Source organism: Platalea leucorodia, assembly GCF_965183815.1.
Source record: "Platalea leucorodia genome assembly, chromosome: 6".
Classification (NCBI taxonomy): domain Eukaryota; kingdom Metazoa; phylum Chordata; class Aves; order Pelecaniformes; family Threskiornithidae; genus Platalea; species Platalea leucorodia.
This window is the reverse complement of record NC_138828.1, coordinates 13,689,480-13,708,044: the sequence shown is the minus strand read 5'-3', so window position 1 is coordinate 13,708,044 and position 18,565 is coordinate 13,689,480. Positions and strand designations below refer to the sequence as shown.

The 18,565-nt window shown below is 41.6% G+C and overlaps 1 protein-coding gene across 6 annotated transcripts in view; it reads left to right on the top strand.

Annotated features, from left to right (window-relative positions):
* Window positions 1–18,565, top strand: part of ELF2 (E74 like ETS transcription factor 2) — a 45,770-nt gene that overhangs the window by 25,585 nt on the left and 1,620 nt on the right. For 3 of the 6 annotated variants that reach the window (XR_014228606.1, XR_014228607.1, XR_014228608.1), the window contains 7 exons: window positions 3,129–3,242; window positions 4,257–4,430; window positions 6,447–6,533; window positions 10,747–10,939; window positions 11,334–11,687; window positions 12,144–14,089; window positions 17,228–17,432. Coding sequence is in view for 1 of the 6 variants with exons in the window: in XM_082316012.1 (XP_082172138.1) it covers window positions 3,129–3,242; window positions 4,257–4,430; window positions 6,447–6,533; window positions 10,747–10,939; window positions 11,334–11,687; window positions 12,144–12,771 (1,550 nt within the window). In the remaining 5 variants the exon portion in view is untranslated. Of the gene's footprint in view, window positions 1–3,128; window positions 3,243–4,256; window positions 4,431–6,446; window positions 6,534–10,746; window positions 10,940–11,333; window positions 11,688–12,143; window positions 14,719–17,227; window positions 17,433–18,565 lie in introns of those variants that run through there. The other 3 variants (XR_014228604.1, XR_014228605.1, XM_082316012.1) reach the window with 3 other exon arrangements.

Sequence of the window (18,565 nt, the reverse complement as noted above, 5' to 3'; positions counted from 1 at the left end):
AGAACAGCCGCCTGGTTTTTCCTTGTCCCATCCCCTCTCTGCGAGAACCTCTTCCCCCACTTCGTCTTCTGGGATATCTTTTCTAGCTGTATTTTTCATCAGTATCGTGTCTCCTGACTGAACGCTCTGACTTGCCATCTTCTATTAGACATTTTCTAGGGTGGCAAAAAAGACATTTTATGTAAAATTTGTGTTGAGATACAAATTCGCACTTTTCTCTTCCAAATGTGTTGGCGCAATAACGTTGCCTGAGCACGACTGAAAACTCCTAATGCTCACTGGGTAGACAAACGCTTCTGAGGCTGAAACCATGGACTGGCTAAAGGAGAATGTAGCTAGCTGAGAAGACTTCAAATTTGGTAATAGCACTCATTTTAGTAAGTATTTTAATAGCTGTCTTTTTGGCAACGTTAGGTTAGTTTGTTAACTGTCGTGATAGACAGCATGTGTGTTGTTGCAGCCAAAGCCAGAAGTGTTACTATTTTTGGCTTGATGTTTTTTAGGTGGCAATTTTAGTGGAGTCCAAAGTAACTCACGTTGGAAAAACATGCGTGAAGCCTGTATTTTCAAATGTCAGAGGCTTTTGAGGAGTAGATAGCTCTATTTTTATTGGAAATGGAAGGGTTACTTTGGGCAGAGGTGGGGTGGCTCCTTTGCTCCTTCGCTCTGCTGCTGTGGTATTGCAGCCTTAGTCCCTAACGCGTCTCCTTTCCCTCCACTCGGGCCCCTCAGCAGAATGCCATCGTACTGGGAAAGTACAAAGATGGCTTTCAGCTGTCTCTTTTTGCCTTATTCCTGCTCTCTGATAAGCACCTCTTGCTTGTGGTGCAGCATCTAAACTGTTCCCTATAGGAAATACTTTGGATACAAAAGCAGGAAAATTTTATACGCTTTTAAGCATTTAGGAGTAGCTGACTTCAATAAACTAGTTCACTACTCTCTTACAATTGACATTTGGCAACTGTTGAGTTTCTTTATAGAAGTCCTGTATATACTGAACCTGATATCTGCACAGAAGCAAGCTAACGAGTTGTCCCAAAAATGGTAACCAGCAAACAGAAATGAAAATTGTACAGCTCTTTGCTGCAGGGGAGGCAGAGGGGTTGGTGGAAAAGCTTTGCTGACTTGCTTTAAATCTTTTTCCATGCTTTAGAATAATAATATATTAAATGCTGATTTGGACTTTCTAATTTCAGTATTGGTGTGGAATCGATACATTTGCAATGACCGGCTGAATATTGTTCCTGTACTCTGATGATCAGTTTTATCCGGTAGATGAGGGGAAACTTAGTCATCAATTTCTGTGCAACCAAAGCTTCTCTTTAGAAAGAAAAACGTTTAGGTAGAGGGTTTCTTGCAGAGCTAACCCAGTTCCAGCGCAGGTGCTCAGCCTCCGACTCAGGATACCCCCAAACTGCTGCTTGGGAAAGAAACAGCAGCTTGCCCTGCACGGGGAGCACCCAGGACCTGCAGCTGGGGAAGGGGCTCAGGGTGCGTAACTCCTGCTGATGGCCACCGATTGCCCAAGGGGCAGGGCGTGCAATAGAGACCCTTTCCTTTCGGGTGGTTTTCCTGTGCTCTTAGGTAGGCTTTTATCGTTCCCAGCCTGGGGCGAATCGGCGGTGGAATGCCAGCTTTATCAGGCATCTACTGTTCCAAAAGATAAGGCCCCCTAAATAGCATCTCAGGAGAGGGCTGTGGTGGGAAGCCCAGCAGCCAGCCCGGGGGTGGGCAGCCGGGCTGGCTCAGCGAGACCTTTCAGTTGCCCAGAATTTTGCGTTTGTGCGTCTTCCAGATTTCGTTCGCTTTCAGCTTCTGGTTTATATGTTTAGTCTGCTGGCTAGTAGGTTTTTCAAGTTTTTAATCCTTGCGTTTAAATAAACTGCAATATGCTGGCAGGTTTTTTTCCCCACATGTACCCGCATGAATCTGTTTGTTTCCTTAAGTCAGAAGCAATGCTAGCAGTATTTTCCCTGCTTTTCACTCAACGAACCTCCAGTTGTTTCTTAGACGTTTTTGGTGACAGGACAGGCGCCTTGAAGTTCTCGTAGAGAATTATTACCGAATCCTCTTTAGTTCTCTGACGCTGGAGATAGGTGACCCCGCTTTAGGCTAAAGATAGATTTCCTGGGCTGCCGGCGGCCTCGCCGGAGCGGTTCAGCTTTGAGCAGATGGCCATACATGGACAGAGCGACGGGAGCGAGCCGGCGTACCTTAGCCAGAGCGTGGATGATGTGCAACAGGTGCTTCTGCGCTCGCCGCTTTTAAAAAAATCATTGCAAGGGTGAGGAAAACAGAGCTGGCTGTGAGGAGGATTGTCGTTTTAAGGGATAAGTTTTTTTTTTTCTTTTTTTTTTTTTTTTTTTTTTTTTAGTGTTGCTACCGTGTTCAAGTTGCTGTGATCTGGGCGGTGTCAAACTTAAATGTGCTCTCTTGAAGTTACTTCAAATTATTTTTGATTAATTACTTAGTTTTCGTAAACTTTCAGAACTTGAAAAAAAAAGAGGTATTTTTACCTTCTTCCCTTAGCTATTGCTTAAAAAAAAACCCTTGCATACTGTTTGTTATGCTTTGTGGTTTGTTTTTTAACAACCAAGCCTGCTAAACCCAGCTCACAGGTATTTTTAATGTCAGAAAGCGAAACTGGATATATCTGTTTTGCAAACTAATCTTGTATGTATATATACAAATACATTTATCCAATTAGACTGAAAATCTGAAGAGAGGTGACCTTTAGACTTTAATGGGATAATAGTTGGAGAGGGTACTGCTTCCCTGCTCTGCTGCGTTTGTTTGTAACCATCCTCATCGCAATCTGGTTTGTTCTGCTTAACTTAAAGGCGGAAGACAAATCCCAGAAGTCTGCTTCTGTAAGCTCTTGAACACCTCGTAGGAATGAGGAGCTTGGTTGTGAACCAGAAACCTAATCTAAGAAGTGACAGTGTTGGTTCTGCTTGTCTCGTGTCTTCCCTAAACATTTCTATTGACAGGAAGGTATAAAAGGTGTGAAGACACGTGACAATTTTGTGTTTTTCGTGTTTCAAGATTGAGTCGTGCAGTTGTACAGTGATACATGTGGACTTTTATAAGTAATCTGTTCTCATTAATTTTTTTTTATCCTTCTACAGTGGAAGCATCCGTTCATGGAAGTAATGTGCACTGCACGGATAAGACAATTGAAGCCGCAGAGGCCTTGCTTCATATGGAGTCTCCTACCTGCCTGAGAGATGCCCGGAGTCCTGGTATGTAAGCCACAGTTTCTGCTCCGTGAGCCATTTCTTCTTCCGCTAATTAGTAAAACAAGCAAACCGGGAAACCTGTTTCTGTGGAGAACTGTATGCTGTTTAAAATGTTTGCTTGCTTATTTCAAAACTACTGATTTGTTTGAGTTTTTATGTGATTTCTCCACCCTGTAACAAACATACTTAGAGATTAAATCATTTATCTGAGAGAGGTGGTTGGGTAGAGATCCTTGAGCAGCCCCACATATAAAATGAACTTTTCCATCTGAACATCAGGAAACACTTTTTCACTGTGCGGGTAACCAAGCCCGGGCACAGGTTGCCCAGAGGGGCTGTGGAGTCTCCATCTTGGAGATGCTCAAAAGCCGTCTGGACGTGGTCCTGGGCAGCCGGTTCTAGGTGGCCCTGCTTGAGCCAGGGGGTTGGACCAGGTGCCCTCCAAAGGTCATGTCTAACCTAAACCATTCTGTGGTCCTGTGAATTTGACATTTTAAATCGCTAAAATAAAGAGTTGTTTTAAGGGAAAAATATTTTTATCTGTTTTTCTGTTTTAGAAAGAATGTCTGAATATACTGTGTTGCAAAGTGTTATCAGGTTAAAAAAACAAAACTCAGTGTTGATGATTACTTTAACTGCATGTTCCTTCTGAAGTTACTTAATATATGTTGGGTGAAATAGTGGTCAAACTGAAACCCAGAAGCTCCAAAATAGGAAATGGAGATTGGAATACGGATCAAAGATTAAGCTCTAATTTGTTTCATTTAAAGTTGAGTTTCTTTCTAAAGAATATCAGTGTGCTACTTGTCTTATGCCTAACAATACTGACAAGCGTGCATGTTTTGGGGAATTGGATTGATTTTCTAGGTGACAGGTTGTTGGAGCAGAATCTTGCTATACTATACTACTTGCATATGCTTTGTTTAAAATAATTTCATGTAAGATGCATTAAAGTAATTGGGTAGAAACTTCATCAGATACTCTTTTTTTTTTTTTTTTTCCTCCTTTGCCTCATAGTGGAAGTTTTTGTCCCTCCTTGTGTGTCAACCCCAGAATTTATCCATGCGGCCATGAGACCTGATGTGATCACAGAAACTGTGGTGGAGGTATCAACGGAGGAATCTGAACCAATGGATGCGTCTCCCGTTCCAACTTCCCCTGATATCCACGAACCAATGAAAAAGAAAAAAGGTACGTGTGGCTCTTTGTAGGAGCAATCTCAGAATTTATTCGTGATGTGCACTGCCGCAGATGGTGCAGTTGATACTGGTGGAGATAGGTTAGATGATCTGATTTCTCTGCTTGTATAATCTGATTGAAGTCTTAAAAAAATGTGAGTTCTTAGAAAATGAGCCTGCAACAAGAAAAAAGAAAGAAAGTAGCAAGAGAGTGGGCTTCACCAGGCCATAAAGGAAAATTAATGTCTTTGTTGTGTTTTTTAAGCACAGTTTACAAAGTGGAGGAAGGGTTGAGAAGGATTCAAAGAGGACTTGTGTGGGTAACCATTGGTGCCTGAAATATGGATATATTTGGAGGGTGGGTAGACTCGGGGTTCTTCCAATGAAACAGCAGGGTAAATACTAACTTACAAACCCATGAATCAGTTTATAAATCAGTGCAAGATCTTCCTTGCGAGAGAAGTATCTTATTTGTCTGATTGGCGTGTCTTGGAGGAGAAACTGTGCAGAACAGTGTTTGAGTTCCAAGCGTTCAGCTACCAAATGAGAGGTTGGCACCTGGTGAGGTTTCTCTCTGGTCTAGCAGTTTTCTTACAGGCATCAATACAATTCTCATAACTATAGGAATATTGTTTTATTAGAGCTTTCAGACATGCTAAGATGGAATATTTACTTGTAATTTAGAGGAGGAAAAAATGCAATGTAGTGATAAACTGATATAAATCCAAGATCTATGAGTTTTAGATTTAATAAAAACACATGCACACACAACAAATAACCGTAACTTTACTGTAAGCAAGAAAATTATGATTAAAGCTTTTCGGTAGCTGTAGCGGTACACTGGATTTAAACTCTCTCTTTATATTCCACTGTCTGTTTGAATGGTCATTACTGGGCAGGTTGCGTTACAGGGCCGTGCTCAGGAAGTTCTGAAATTTTATGAAGGTTGTTTTGTAAATATTTTTTCCTATTACAAAGTCCAAATGCCTGCTCTTAAATGTGTAAGGTTATTCAGCCATAGTTACAGAGCCATAACTTTGGTCTTCATAATTAATGCCTTTTGAAGTTCAGCGCTTAATGAAGAAGCAAAAATTAATGCTGTTGTGCCTGAGGTAGGAGAGTTAATCGTTGCTGCTTGCCTTTAACTGAAGGCAGAAGCACGGAGTGTTGACAGCCTGCTGCCGTGGGCCATGATCCTCTTCCCTGCTTGCGCCTGTTTACCTCGAGTAAAAAGGTCACGGAAGTGCGAAAGGATGAAGAAGCCGCAGGTCGCGCTGGGAGAGGATTTCCCTGGCACAGGAACGTAGGCAGCTCTAAGCCTGCCGCCTGCTGAGGAGTCCCCTCCTAAGCCTCCTCGCAGGGGTGGGACGAGGCGCGTGGGAGCCCTGCCAGCCCGCAGCGAGCCGGGGCAGGGCGGCAGGCAGCCGGGGGCTGCGGTGCAGGTAGGCTTCCAGCATCGCCCAGAGCTCCCCTGCATCGCTGAGGCCGCGGGTGCCGTTTGTAGCCGTCTCGATGCTCTGCCGTATGTGAATCACCTGCGGCACCGCTCGCGTGCTGAGTGGAAGCTTTTATCGATAGCTTTTAACAGACAGGTGCAAGGTGGAAATGAATGTTTACAATTTCAGTAGTAACATTTCTTAGGAAAACTGATGCTTTGAATAACACCCATACTAGAATACAAAAAACAAAACAGAAGAAGAAATAATACATTTCAGAGTAAAACAGACACTGGACTAAAAGAATGCAAAGAAATTGAAGTTTTACTTTATACATTTGGTGCTTACCTCACCTGACATTAACTTGTCTGAAATTGAGAGAAATCTGCCTATGAAATAAGCAACCAAATGATGAATTAAATTGGATGTGCAGTAGTAGTAATCTAAGAATTTAAGTTTATCCATACCTGTAGCAAGGAAATGGCAGGGAAAAAAAAAATGCATGAATTGTGTCTTTCAGCAAAAACAAACTATAAAATACTTTTATTCTGCATATGATTAATACTTTTTTTCCCCCCATGTTTTATGCGCAGCTGGCCGTAAACCGAAGACCCAACAATCGGCTCTATCTGATGGGTCTCCAGAACTAGGTATAAAGAAGAAACCTAGAGAAGGCAAAGGTATATTTTTCCATTTATCGAGTCTTTAAAGTCATGCAGTGTATATGTATTTTATCTGTTACAGGAAATACACAGATCTTTAAAAGTTTGGTCGATGAGTTTGTACTGACTTCATTAGAGTTTTAATTTTATTCGATGTCTTTAAATTTGTTTGAACAAGAGGTAGCACAAGGATATGTGAAACTGCTCTAGAAGTGCCCTGTAATACACTGCAGTTAACAGGCTTTCTGATTTTTCATTTGCTTTGCTTTGTGTTTATTGACTCGTGCTGTCTTTTGTGTTGTGTGTTAACTTAATGCTAGACACATCATTTGCTAAGCTACTGCTGAAAGGCTCGTTCTCACGTAGAAGCAGCTTATGGGTGTTTGTAGTGGTGATGGTTGAAAATATATTTTCTTGGTTGATTCACAAACTGCAGCGCGAATATGTTGCTTGATGAATAGATTCAGTTTGGCTTAAAGGGACAACCAAATGATGGCATCTTTTTTTACTGGTTGAGTGAGGGATTTTGTGCAGGAGAGTCATACTTTCCTAATGATTCTCCTGATAAATGGTGCGTCCTTTCTTGGTCTCCAGGTTACCTTTGAGTTGGCCTACAGTATATCAGCTCTTACCCTGGTTATAGGTGAAGAAAGTGGATCTCTTCCCCACTTACTGCGCTGCAAGTTGCTCGGAGATGTTGCTATGGCTAGGAGGAACAAAGTTTAGTGACTTTCAGTGGCAGCATACTAGCTGAAAGAGTGTGCAATGGTCAGCTCCACTATTACTTTGGGATTTGTTTGAAAGCAAGATACCTGCTGTTTACATAATTCCTTACCTGGGTGCAGCTCCTGAGTCGTCGTCGCATTTGTCAGTAGGGCAAGGAAGGATGGGACTGACGATGTGCAGATGTTAGCTCATGAAAACCAGCGCAAACAGTAATTAAACTTCCCTGCAGTGGCCACCGTCGCTGTCTTCGGATTTGCGTGTAGCAGTGGGCCTCAGTGAAGAACACAGATTTTGCATCTGCTGTACTTAAAAGTACATCTTGTTTAATTTTTTGAGTATTCTTAAAGCCTTATTAGCTTCTTTCCAATTCTGATTTCACTATTGCAGCTTTCCATTATCTGAATAGTACTTGTACAATGTCAGAGTTCCTAGTTTGCTGCACAAATAACTTTGAGAAAGGAGGCTTGTATTTCTGTCTCTTCTAGTTTGTGTCTGTACTGGTGATTTCACTCTATAGCTGTTTGTTTTATGAAGTGGGAGATGGTACTGCTTTGGATTTTGGTGGTTTTTTTTTTTGTTTTTTTTTTTTTTTTAACTTCTGTGGACCCTCATAATGTTGTGGACCCTCATAATGATCTACTTATGTGTCTCATTCTCAGAAGGTATCTCATTCCATATTTTACACTACAACTGGCATAAAATACATTTTTTTTCTTAATGTAGGCTAACTTGATGTCCTGCAAAATATTTTGTTACTGGATTTATTTTTTTAATTTATTTTAAAAAATTACTTGCAAATATAGGCTATTTTACATGCAGCGTATTTTTGGAAAACCAGGAATTATTCCTAGAGCTCAGTACTGTCAGCAGAGTTCAGTCACGGAGGAGGAGGACAGCTGGTTGTGCACATTTGGAAAGGGGATCACTTGTTATCCATGTAGGTACTCCTTCCTTTGTGCATTCCTGATACTTTTGGGTGCAAAGCAAAGCAGCTGTAAATCTGATTGAATTGTGCCCTTCAGTTTATTATACGGGAGGAACTGGAGACTTCTTAATATTTTTCTTAAAGTGAGATAGTGGGGTTTTTTTGTCCTCACATAGTGGATTGGCAGTTTAGGCACGGCTTCTCTTTCCATATTTTGTTTTTCATTTGCATAAATACTCTTTTTAAAGTGTAGGCAGTTGGAGGGAGCAGAAGTGGCTTTGAGCCTGTCCACATAGATGCTGGTACCAATGCGACAGCTCATTGATACACACAATGCCTTGTATCATTCACACACTTTCTGGCCATTAATCCTTCTATTTTGAGACAAGAGCTAATGTTCTTAAGTAGCTGGCAGCTGTAATAATTGGCTAGACACAAAAATTTCTTTCATCGTACAAAATCTGTTCTGTATTGAAGTTTAGATAGATAATAATAATGTCTAGCTCAGTGGCCGCTTACAATACTGGTTAGTGGGAGACCTGTAAGGAGTGGAGATGAGAGCTGTATGCTATTAAATAAGGCTTCTGTCTTCCTAGCAAGGTGCAGTACATGTTTGTCTACCAGGCTGGACTTATGGGTGCTTAAGAGTGGCACAAATGTAAACTTGTTCAGATAATATGTTTTACAGCCGTGTCTTTCTCTTCCTCAGTAATCTGTAAGCTTGGATTCATAGTATTAGGATAGTCTGGTTCTAAGGAGAAAGGGTTTAAAAATGGTTCAAAGTTGTATTAAACATTTCTAAAATAAGCTTTTTGTGTTAAATGCATAGCAGCTATAGCTGACACAGCAGCCCACCTGAAGTATCACTGGGTCTTACTGGCAATAGTAGGTGGCTTCTGAGTAGTATAGGTATTGCATAGTCCTCCTGTGGAAAAAAAGTTGTTATTTAGGCCAATACAGAGTATAAGGGAAAAAAAGAAAACTGCTGAGTCAGCAGCACTGTTCCTGCAGAAAAATTGGGCACTTTCAGGAACGATTTATCTTGAAGTTCCTGTTTACCTCATAATACTGAAGCCCACTTATATTTTTGGAAAGAATCTGTTGGAGACATACAATATTTAGCAGTGGACCCAGAAATTCTATTTCTGAGGAGCTAAGGGGAAAAAAAAAAAAAAAAGGGATTAATATCCTAAAATCTAGGATGATTTCAGGATGCCTGAGTTCTCTTGTTGACTCTTCCTCATATAGGTCCTATTCAAAGGTCTCTGAAATCTAGCAGAAGCTGCATTTTGGTAGCTCTTGAGTCAGTACTTGCTGTTTATTGGAGCATGTGGTAAAATACATTTGCTCTTTGTCTATGAGGTCGTCTTCCAGAAGATGGAAACTGTAGTTTTTTTATCCTTTGAGGTTTTTCAAAGATAGCTAACTTCTTGGAGTCTGCAGCAGTGGTCTTTAACCTGCCTTAACGTATTTTAATTGTCTTCAGCATGGCATAACAAGCTCTATGCTGGACCACTAAATCTCAGGAATTAATGACCTTTTTTCACACCCCCCCCCCCCCCCCCCAAATTTATTTGACCAACGTCACCCCGTGGAAGTGTGATCAAGTGAAGAATTGGGATTAACATTCTGAGGTTATAGTTCTTGTAGCTCTTAGTTCTCCCTTCTCAGATGACTTGAGTCTTCCCCAGCTGTACAAATTGGAACGTGATCTGATTTTGTTCTTCTGCTTCTCTTCCCCTTTTCCTAGATGCAAGTGGTATAGTCAGATTGCAGACAACCCCCTTGTTACGTTTTATGCCATCTTGACAGTCACCGTCCTAAACCCCATCTTGAGGCTCCTCCAGTGGAAATGGTACACCTCTTGAATACCTGAGACGTACCTTAAATTCTTCTTCTGTAGGCTGACTTCATTCTGTATACCTTAATTACAGAAAAGTACATGGGATTTCTGCCATATGAATACTTGTAGCAAGAAGTTGGACTGGCTTTGTACCTAGAAGGACATTGGTCACTCTGCAACGTGTATTTGGGAAGGGTCAGAACATGGGGCTGTCACCAGTCGGTGTGAGAGCCCCAGATCCTGGACAGGAGGGTATGTTACAAACTTAGCACAGTTGAGATGGTTTGTTATTGAAGGTTGTATGCCTTTTTAAAATCACTTATTTATATCCTCCTGTTCTTCAGTGTCATGAAACGCACTGGCATTTCCATTCCCTGTTTAAATAAACATGAGAAGAAAATTCTGAGCTCCTGTCCTGCCTCTGCTGAGCAGATGTGGGTTGTAGTGACTGGGAATGCCCTCCCACACTTCTTTTCAAGAACTGAGAATGGGCGCTGGATTGAACAGGCTCCTGTGCTATATAGCAGATCACTTGGATTAGCTCCTTTCAGAATGTAAATATTTATGGAAGCTTTACTAAACTTAACCAAATGAATGAATATGTGCAGGTTACATTACATACCATCCTTTGTGTAACATTTGCTTCTAATGCAGGTCATTCAGAGTTACCTATATATGGAGAACTTTCTGTTATCTTGAAAAGTGGGTTTCTAATGTTTAAATGCTTTTGATTATAGGAAATACAACATACTTATGGGAGTTTCTCCTGGACCTTCTCCAGGACAAGAATACTTGTCCTCGATATATTAAATGGACTCAGCGAGAGAAGGGAATCTTTAAACTTGTGGACTCGAAAGCTGTCTCCAAACTATGGGGAAAACACAAAAACAAACCTGACATGAACTATGAGACTATGGGAAGAGCTCTGAGGTAAAAACTCTTATATCTTTAAGTTATCTACTATAATTTTAAATTTGATTCTTATTTTTGCCTACAGAAATATAACAGTTCTGAAATTCTAAAAGCTTTGCCGTCTTGCTGACTTAGCTGTTTAAAAAGCATCAGAGTCTTGTAATTTCTATTGCTTTTTATGTTACCAGTTGCTTTGCAATTTAATCACTGAAGTACGTATTTAAAAGGTCAGATTTTTTTTCAGCTGGATCCTTCAGATACTTTGCCAGTATGCTCTGCCAGCTTCTTTCCGTACCTTTTCACATTGTAGGTTTTACTGTGGTTACTTCATTCTATGCTAACAAGAAAATCTGAGGTTTTCTTTAAAATCTGTCACTATGTTGGTTACTACTTAATTGTACTTCTCTTGCAGATATTACTATCAAAGAGGAATCCTTGCAAAAGTTGAGGGACAGAGGCTTGTATATCAGTTTAAGGAGATGCCAAAAAATATAGTTGTCATCGATGATGACAAAAGCGAGTCCTGCAATGAAGATTTGTCAATGCCTACGGATGAAAAGTCATTGGAAAGAGTGTCTTTGTCTGCAGAAAACCTTTTGAAAGCAGCAACCTCTGCACGCGGAGGAAAAAATTCCTCTCAGTTAAGCTGTACCAGAACAGAAAAAGCAGTCACCAGAGTTGTGAATATTGCCTCACCAGCGCACGATACATCGTCATCTCGTCCCTCAACTACCACTACTACTGTCCCAGCAACGACAGCTCCCAGGTTTGTGTTAATGTGGCTTGGGCTTGTCATTTGCTAATGATGACAAGCAATTTTTTGGTTAGGAAGCTGTCTTTTAGTTTTTTGGTTTATGTTTTAAATGTTGGAAATCATTTCTGATTTGCAAGCAGCAGTGTAACGTGGTAGAATACTGTGAACGTCTAGTTTATGAGATCAGAGCCAACTGTCAATATGCTGCCTTGCGTGTATTTTAAAATTATGTAGAGAGAGGGAGGGGAAAAAAGAGAGATGAATGCCGCTAAATTTCCAAAGTCCTATTGCTAGATGTGCAAAAGGTTTGGGGTTTGGGGTTTTTTTTTGTTTGTTTGATTTTTTTTTTTTTTTTTTTAAAGAACCAATTAATAGATTTGTAAATCCTAGATTTGTCTGTCCCTGTTGTCATCTCTAATGGTGCCCTGTGTTTTGGCTTAAACACGGACATCTTTCTTTATTTTGCAGGACTGTACGTGTGGCAATGCAAGTGCCTGTTGTAATGACCTCTCTGGGACAGAAAATCTCAACCGTGGCCGTGCAGTCGGTAAACGCAGGGTCGCCGTTAATAACCAACACAAGTCCAACAACAGCAACAACTCCAAAGGTAGTAATCCAGACAATCCCTACTGTGATGCCAACCTCGGCGGAAAACGGAGACAAAATCACAATGCAGCCTGCCAAAATCATTACGATCCCTGCCACGCAACTTACGCAGTGTCAGTTACAAACGAAAACGGGCCTGTCTGGGTCAGGAAGTATTAACATCGTGGGAACCCCCTTGGCTGTTAGAGCACTAACCCCAGTGTCTATAGCTCATGGGACACCAGTAATGAGACTATCGGTGCCTGCTCAGCAGGCGTCTGGCCAGACTCCTCCCAGGGTGATTAGTGCAGTTATAAAAAGTCCAGAAGTTAAATCAGACACAGCGGCTTTAAAACAGGAACGTGAAGTGAAAACACTGCAGCTGGTAAAAGAAGAGAAGCCGGCAGATGGAAGCAAGACTGTCACCCACGTAGTAGTAGTTAGCACGCCCTCAGCTATTGCCCTTCCTGTAACAATGAAAACAGAAGGAATCATAACGTGCGAGAAATGAAGAATAGGTTGCTTCCAGCATGGACTTCTAGACTGTTACGGTTTTGAATATACTGACATAAGTGGGGGAGGGAAGTGGATGCGATCACCAAGTCGAAAAGGAGAGTTTTGAAATGTTAATAAACATGCATATGTTGAAGACTTACTGGAAAAAAATTTATTCTCCCGTGTTTCAGTGGGAATTGAACCACATTGATATGCTGACAAAAACTGCCTCTTCCAGTTGGGAAACAGCTGAACCTGTGGAGAAGGAAGGATAGAGGGACTGAAAAGGGACCAAACAGTTCACTACGTTACCTGTTACCAAGTTACACTAAGACCTGGAACACTAAAAGAGAGTTGTGTGAGAGGTTTGCCTTGGTTTTTAGTTGTCAGGGGGAGAGGAAAGTCTCGTTGTTACAAATGGCAAATACGATGCATTTTATATGCATACCAGCAATTACTACTGTGTGCCCACAGTACTCAACTGGTGCTATGTGAAAAACTCTGCTACTAGGTGTTGTAGAATGTGAAATAAAGGAGAAGATTAAAGAGCTTCTAAAAGAAGACAGAGACCTAGAGGGATTTTTGTATCATACAGCTTAAGCAGATTCAAAATGAAAGCCTTAGACTGATTTTCAGTTATCTTTCTTGAAATAAGCTAATGGCTTGTTTGTGTAAAGCTTTTTTATTAAAACAAATTTTTTAAAAATCTTGTACCTAGCACAGTATTGTTATAGAATTACATGTAACATATTTTGTATGGTAGTTAAAAAGTCTGTCTAAATTTCTTAATTGTGGACAAAATAGCAGCAGGCTTTCCGCCTTCTGCTGTAACATGCCTGTGTCTCTCACTTAGCCTTGACATCCATGCATACATTTCAGTTTCAGCTCTACTCTGTCACTTGAAAGGTCACGCCCAGCATGAGCTTTTGTCAGGTAGTTCTAAACCTGTAAATTTTTTTTTAGTTGAAGTTAAGAGGGAAGTACCAGTGTTCAGAATGAACTATAATAGTTTGTATATTCAACATTTGAAGTATATTCTATTTTGTTGTACTCTTGTTTCAAAGTGTATTCAAGTAGGTTTTACTGAAATATAGAAACAAAATTTAATGGTGTTTGGTCTGCTTTTTATTTTTTATTTTTTTCCTTTCAACCTGCTAACCTTCTTTTCTGCTTATTTGAAATCTTCCAGGCATTCAGCCTAAGATAGCTGATACAGTGTGGAAGTTTGGAACTCCTCACTACTCTGGTGCTCCGAACAGCTGACCACCTCTCCCACACAGTATATTGAAATATTTTTCATTGAAGTATCGGAGAAGCTTGCGGTAGTTGGTGAGGTAACTTCTGACAGGGGTCTAGTTCTCTTACACTTTTTCAGGACGGTGACATACGCAGTGTTTTTGCATTGTGGCTAATCACATCGGTGCTTATGGAATAAGTTGAGTAGCTTAAGAAGTTATTGCCCTCCAGCTGACAGGTGATAACTTTTTGTGCGCTCCCAGTTGTTTTAATGCAAAGAAGACAGGGTTTGCTTAAATGGCTTTGAGAATCAGCAACTTCTAGCGCTCTGTGAAATACCTAACTGTTCCTCCAGCTACACTTTAATTCCTTAAGGCTGTACTGCAAAGGAAAGGTAGAAATGAGCATACTTGGCTACTCTAGTGTACTAATCTCTCTGAAAACCTTATAGAGGCAAGTAGAAAGTACCAGTAGGTAGAAACTGTGAAAAAAGAGAAATATGAAGTTACACTGCTGGCCCTTTTGATGTTGCCATTGACATTTCCAACTGTTAATATTTTGGCTTCAGCACAAATACATGACTTTAGGTAGATGTTGGGGTTTTTTTTCCTGAATGAAGTAAGTATCTAGGTTTTCCATTTGTAAGTGCACTGAAGTTATGAGTATCATGATACCTTACTCCAGGGTAAAGTTCTGGTGAGAACACAGAGTACACAAATTGCTCCATAGTCGCAGTCCACGTGCAAGAGTTTGGCTTAAAATAGATGCAGGGTAGCTTACCCTGTTTTCGTGGGGACCACACTGGCACTACAACAGTTACCAGAGAAGCAGCATATCAGCTTGTGGGTAGCCAGGTGCCCAGTGGCACCCCCAGTTCCTAGTGAGATGCCCTGGAAAGTCTTCAGAGCAGGAACTCGGGTAATCTTGAAATAATTTAAGTCTAAATGCCCGTCTAAGTACTTCATTCCTGGAGGAGCAATTTTAACAGAAATCTGGAACTGAGGTCTTCAGTAACGATAAAGGAGACCAGAAGTAAAAACTTAAATAAAAACTTTAACTTTTAATACTGAAAAACGAGTTACCTCTCAAGTCCTAGCAGTAAGCCCCGTTCTTCCCTTTGACTGGTAAGAAATGTGGGAATAGCTCCATACAGCCAGGCCAGCATGTGGGGAACTTTGAAAGCCTTTTGAAAAAGGGATTCTTTTTCCCAGTCTAAGCCCGGAAGCAGAGTTTAAGAGCAAATGAATGAACGAGATGAAGCAGGTAAAAAAGTGTGGTGTTGAAGGCAGCAATCCCTTCCACCAGCAGTTAACCCAAAGAAGCAAAGGTTCTTACAGGTGAGCTGTGTTTCTGGCCTGGGGTAGAGGACAAAGACTCCTTCACAGGAGCAAATGTAGGAGAGGGAAGAGGATTTATGTTGCCAAGAAAGAGGTAGGACAGAAAGGGAAGTAGGGGGAAGCTGGGCAATGGGTTGACTGATTTGGTAGTCTGAGAGGCACTAATGTACTGGGTAAAAGGAAATGGAGCAGTGTGAAGAGAGGCAGGCAGAACAAATTGGAGCTAGAGGACAAGAAGAGAGAAAAGTAATAGCATTTTTGAACTCACATTTGTAAGTCTTTTCTGTAAGAAATCCTTTTCTGTAAGAAATCCTTTTCTGTAAGAAATCCTTTTCTAAATGGCTGTTATTTGATCGTATATGAAAGAGAGATGGTATCTCTCAGAGCGTGAAATGTCTGTCTCTGGAGTATTTGTAGTTAAGACCTTTCCGACACCTAATTTAGATACACTGGAAGTCAAATGGGGACAAACTAGCGTCCTGGAAATAGATAAGGATCTCCAGCTGATGACCTCCTTCTCTTAAGTTAGAGCCAACACTTCATCATGTAATGGCAAGAATGAAAGGAATGAAGGTGCCCATCTCTGCCGCTGGTGAGATAGGCAGCTCGCAGCCCTGCTTGGGGACGCTGCCGTTCCCGTCGGTGCTGCATCTTGCCACAGAGCTGGTGATGGTCCTTTGGCTCTCTCCCCTGGCCACCCGGTGAGCGGCATGCACGCTACTGGCTGCCGGAGGACATTTATCAGAAGTTCGTTAAGTGCTGCGAGAATCTCAGTCTGCATGCGGATGTGCTGTAGCTGAAATGGAAAGGGTACTTCACCCAGCTTCAAACAGTGAAGATCCTTTTTGTTAACCTTTGCACCTATGCCTTCGTACTCCTCACTTTTTTTCTAATTTAGCTGCTAGCCAGAAGTACAGACAGGCATTTTGTCACAGTCGGGTACTGATTTCAGCGTTATCTGCTTAAGCACAGCTCTTCAGCATTGCTTTGTGTGCGCGTGGTTCCCATCAGTTGTTCCGAGATGCGGTTGTCCTTCAGAGGTGGTTTGTAATCTAGGTAACAAGCCATGCTGCTTACAAGAGGCAGCCTCTCCCTGGGGATTTCTACAGCTAAGTGTCGGAGGGGCAAGATTCCCACCTGGAACTGAAAGTCTCACATCATTCCCTAGGTCTGTGCAAGCTTGCTCGTCAACGTGCTGCTTTATGCTGACATAATTAACAATTAGCATGTGGGCAAGGAATGTTTTTGCTGGTGGTGGTGGAGGACGTGACGTCAGGTTTGTAACATCTGAAATGGACAAAGGGAGACTAAAACATTGAAGAAGTTAGTATCTAGCTAAACTAGACTTTTGCAATCCCATAGAAAAACCTGTTGTTTTGTCCGTGTGTGAAAGCGGGACTAGATTTTACATCTGAAGCTGGTGGCTCATGTAGAAGAGTCCAGGCTTAACTCACCCTTGGCAAGTAGGAACTTTTCTAGATGGGTGAGTGGAATGAAACTAGTGTGAAGTGAGCATGGTTTATACGGAAGGCATCGAGATGTATACAGCCACGGTATCACTGATTTTACAGATATAAATAAGAACATCTTTATTTTTCAAATAACTACTGTTATAGGATGGACAGGGTAATGCTGTGTAATCCACAGGAAATAATCTAACTGTGAGTTGCAACTCGGAATAAAGATCTGAATATCACAATTTCTGGATTGTGGGAAGAAAAGCTGAAAGGGGAATCCCGTCCTGGAGACCACTGCTTTTGTTACTCTCTCTTGGACAAAGTCCATCGTGCTTAGCGAAGGGTTCTGTGCCTTCACACAACTCAAGTGATCTGGGCGAAGCGTGCTGCAGGGAAGGCTGAGCTCTTGGGATCCTCTGCTAATTGATTTCATCAACTTTAGGACTTTGGAGAATTACATCTGAGCTGATCAAGGATCACGGACCCCGAGGCAGTCGAGAGTTGATGGGAAAGTGGAGAGGTGCCTGAAGCCTCAGTTCTTGCTCACCGTGGCACGTGCAGCAGGGATCTCCGTTACGCCTGAAGGTTGTCACAGCCAGAACAAGCTAAATTCAATTTCTGCCTTGTAGAGACAGTTCAACTAGCAGGTATTAAGCTTATTAAGTGAAGAAGATGCAAGTGACACTACTTCTGATCTAATTGCTCTCCAAGAGGGAGAGTGTTCTAATAAGCTTGCAACAGCTTCTGCCTTTCAGCAAATTAAATAAGTGGGTCATTTCTTCTTTCAGCCAGCTTGAGGGTGAGGGAAAACTAAAGCTAATGCAGCTTTTATTCAAGATTAGAGCAAAGGATCTGTTGAGACTTTTTTTAGCCTTGGTGTGCTTATAAGGCAGACAACCACAAGAAGAGCTTTGAAGACATTTTTACTGTGAGAGTCATAGTGCTACATAGGAAAAAAATTTAAAACCTTCCTGCTTCTTCCTATGAAAAATATTTACTGTACTGATATTTATAGCAGGCAAAAACATGTCAGTGCTGCAGGCCTGCCTCTTGCTGAATAAAACAAAGCAAGAGCAATATTTCACTTAAGTCTTCCAAAAGAGCCTGTTTGCAAAATATATTTTATAGCATGTACTGGAAGAAAAGGGTGAAGCTGACTGGGAAGTTACCAGTTAATTTCTGTGTCTTGTCTGCCTTTTATTAACATACAGCAGAAAGGGTTCACCGTTGCGCTGTAGCAGGGCTGTGTGACTTTCTGAGTATGAGAATATTAAGAATTGCCTTGTGATGGGGAGAGCCCCAGCCTTTTCACGGTTATTCCACCCTCCCCTCGCCTTCAAAATTGCCCTTTAAGGACATGAAGCAGTGAACATCTACTGTCACGTGCCCAGGGTGAACTAAGAATCCCAGCCCTTTCCACTGCAGAAGAGCTCTGCAATGATGGCAATATCATACAAATCATGCTGTTTCTCCACGTTTGGCCTCTTTTGTAGGAGAGTTAGCATTGAAAGCAAGGGTCTGAGTAAAATGGCGTAAGAATCGTCCAGATACCAAGTATCATCACCCTGTGAGAGTGATGGTGGGGGTTTCGTAGCTGCGATAGTTCAGCTCCTGCTGGCAAACAAAGCCTGCCGCAGCGGGTGCTATGGCTCTGTGCCCTGGCGGTGGTGAAACAGTACCATGCTGATGGACACCCGTGGCTGTCCTTCGGAAAGTGGAGCTGCTTATGCAAAAGTAAAATGGAAATCAAGGGCTTTTTGGTAGTGGTGGTGGGTTTTTT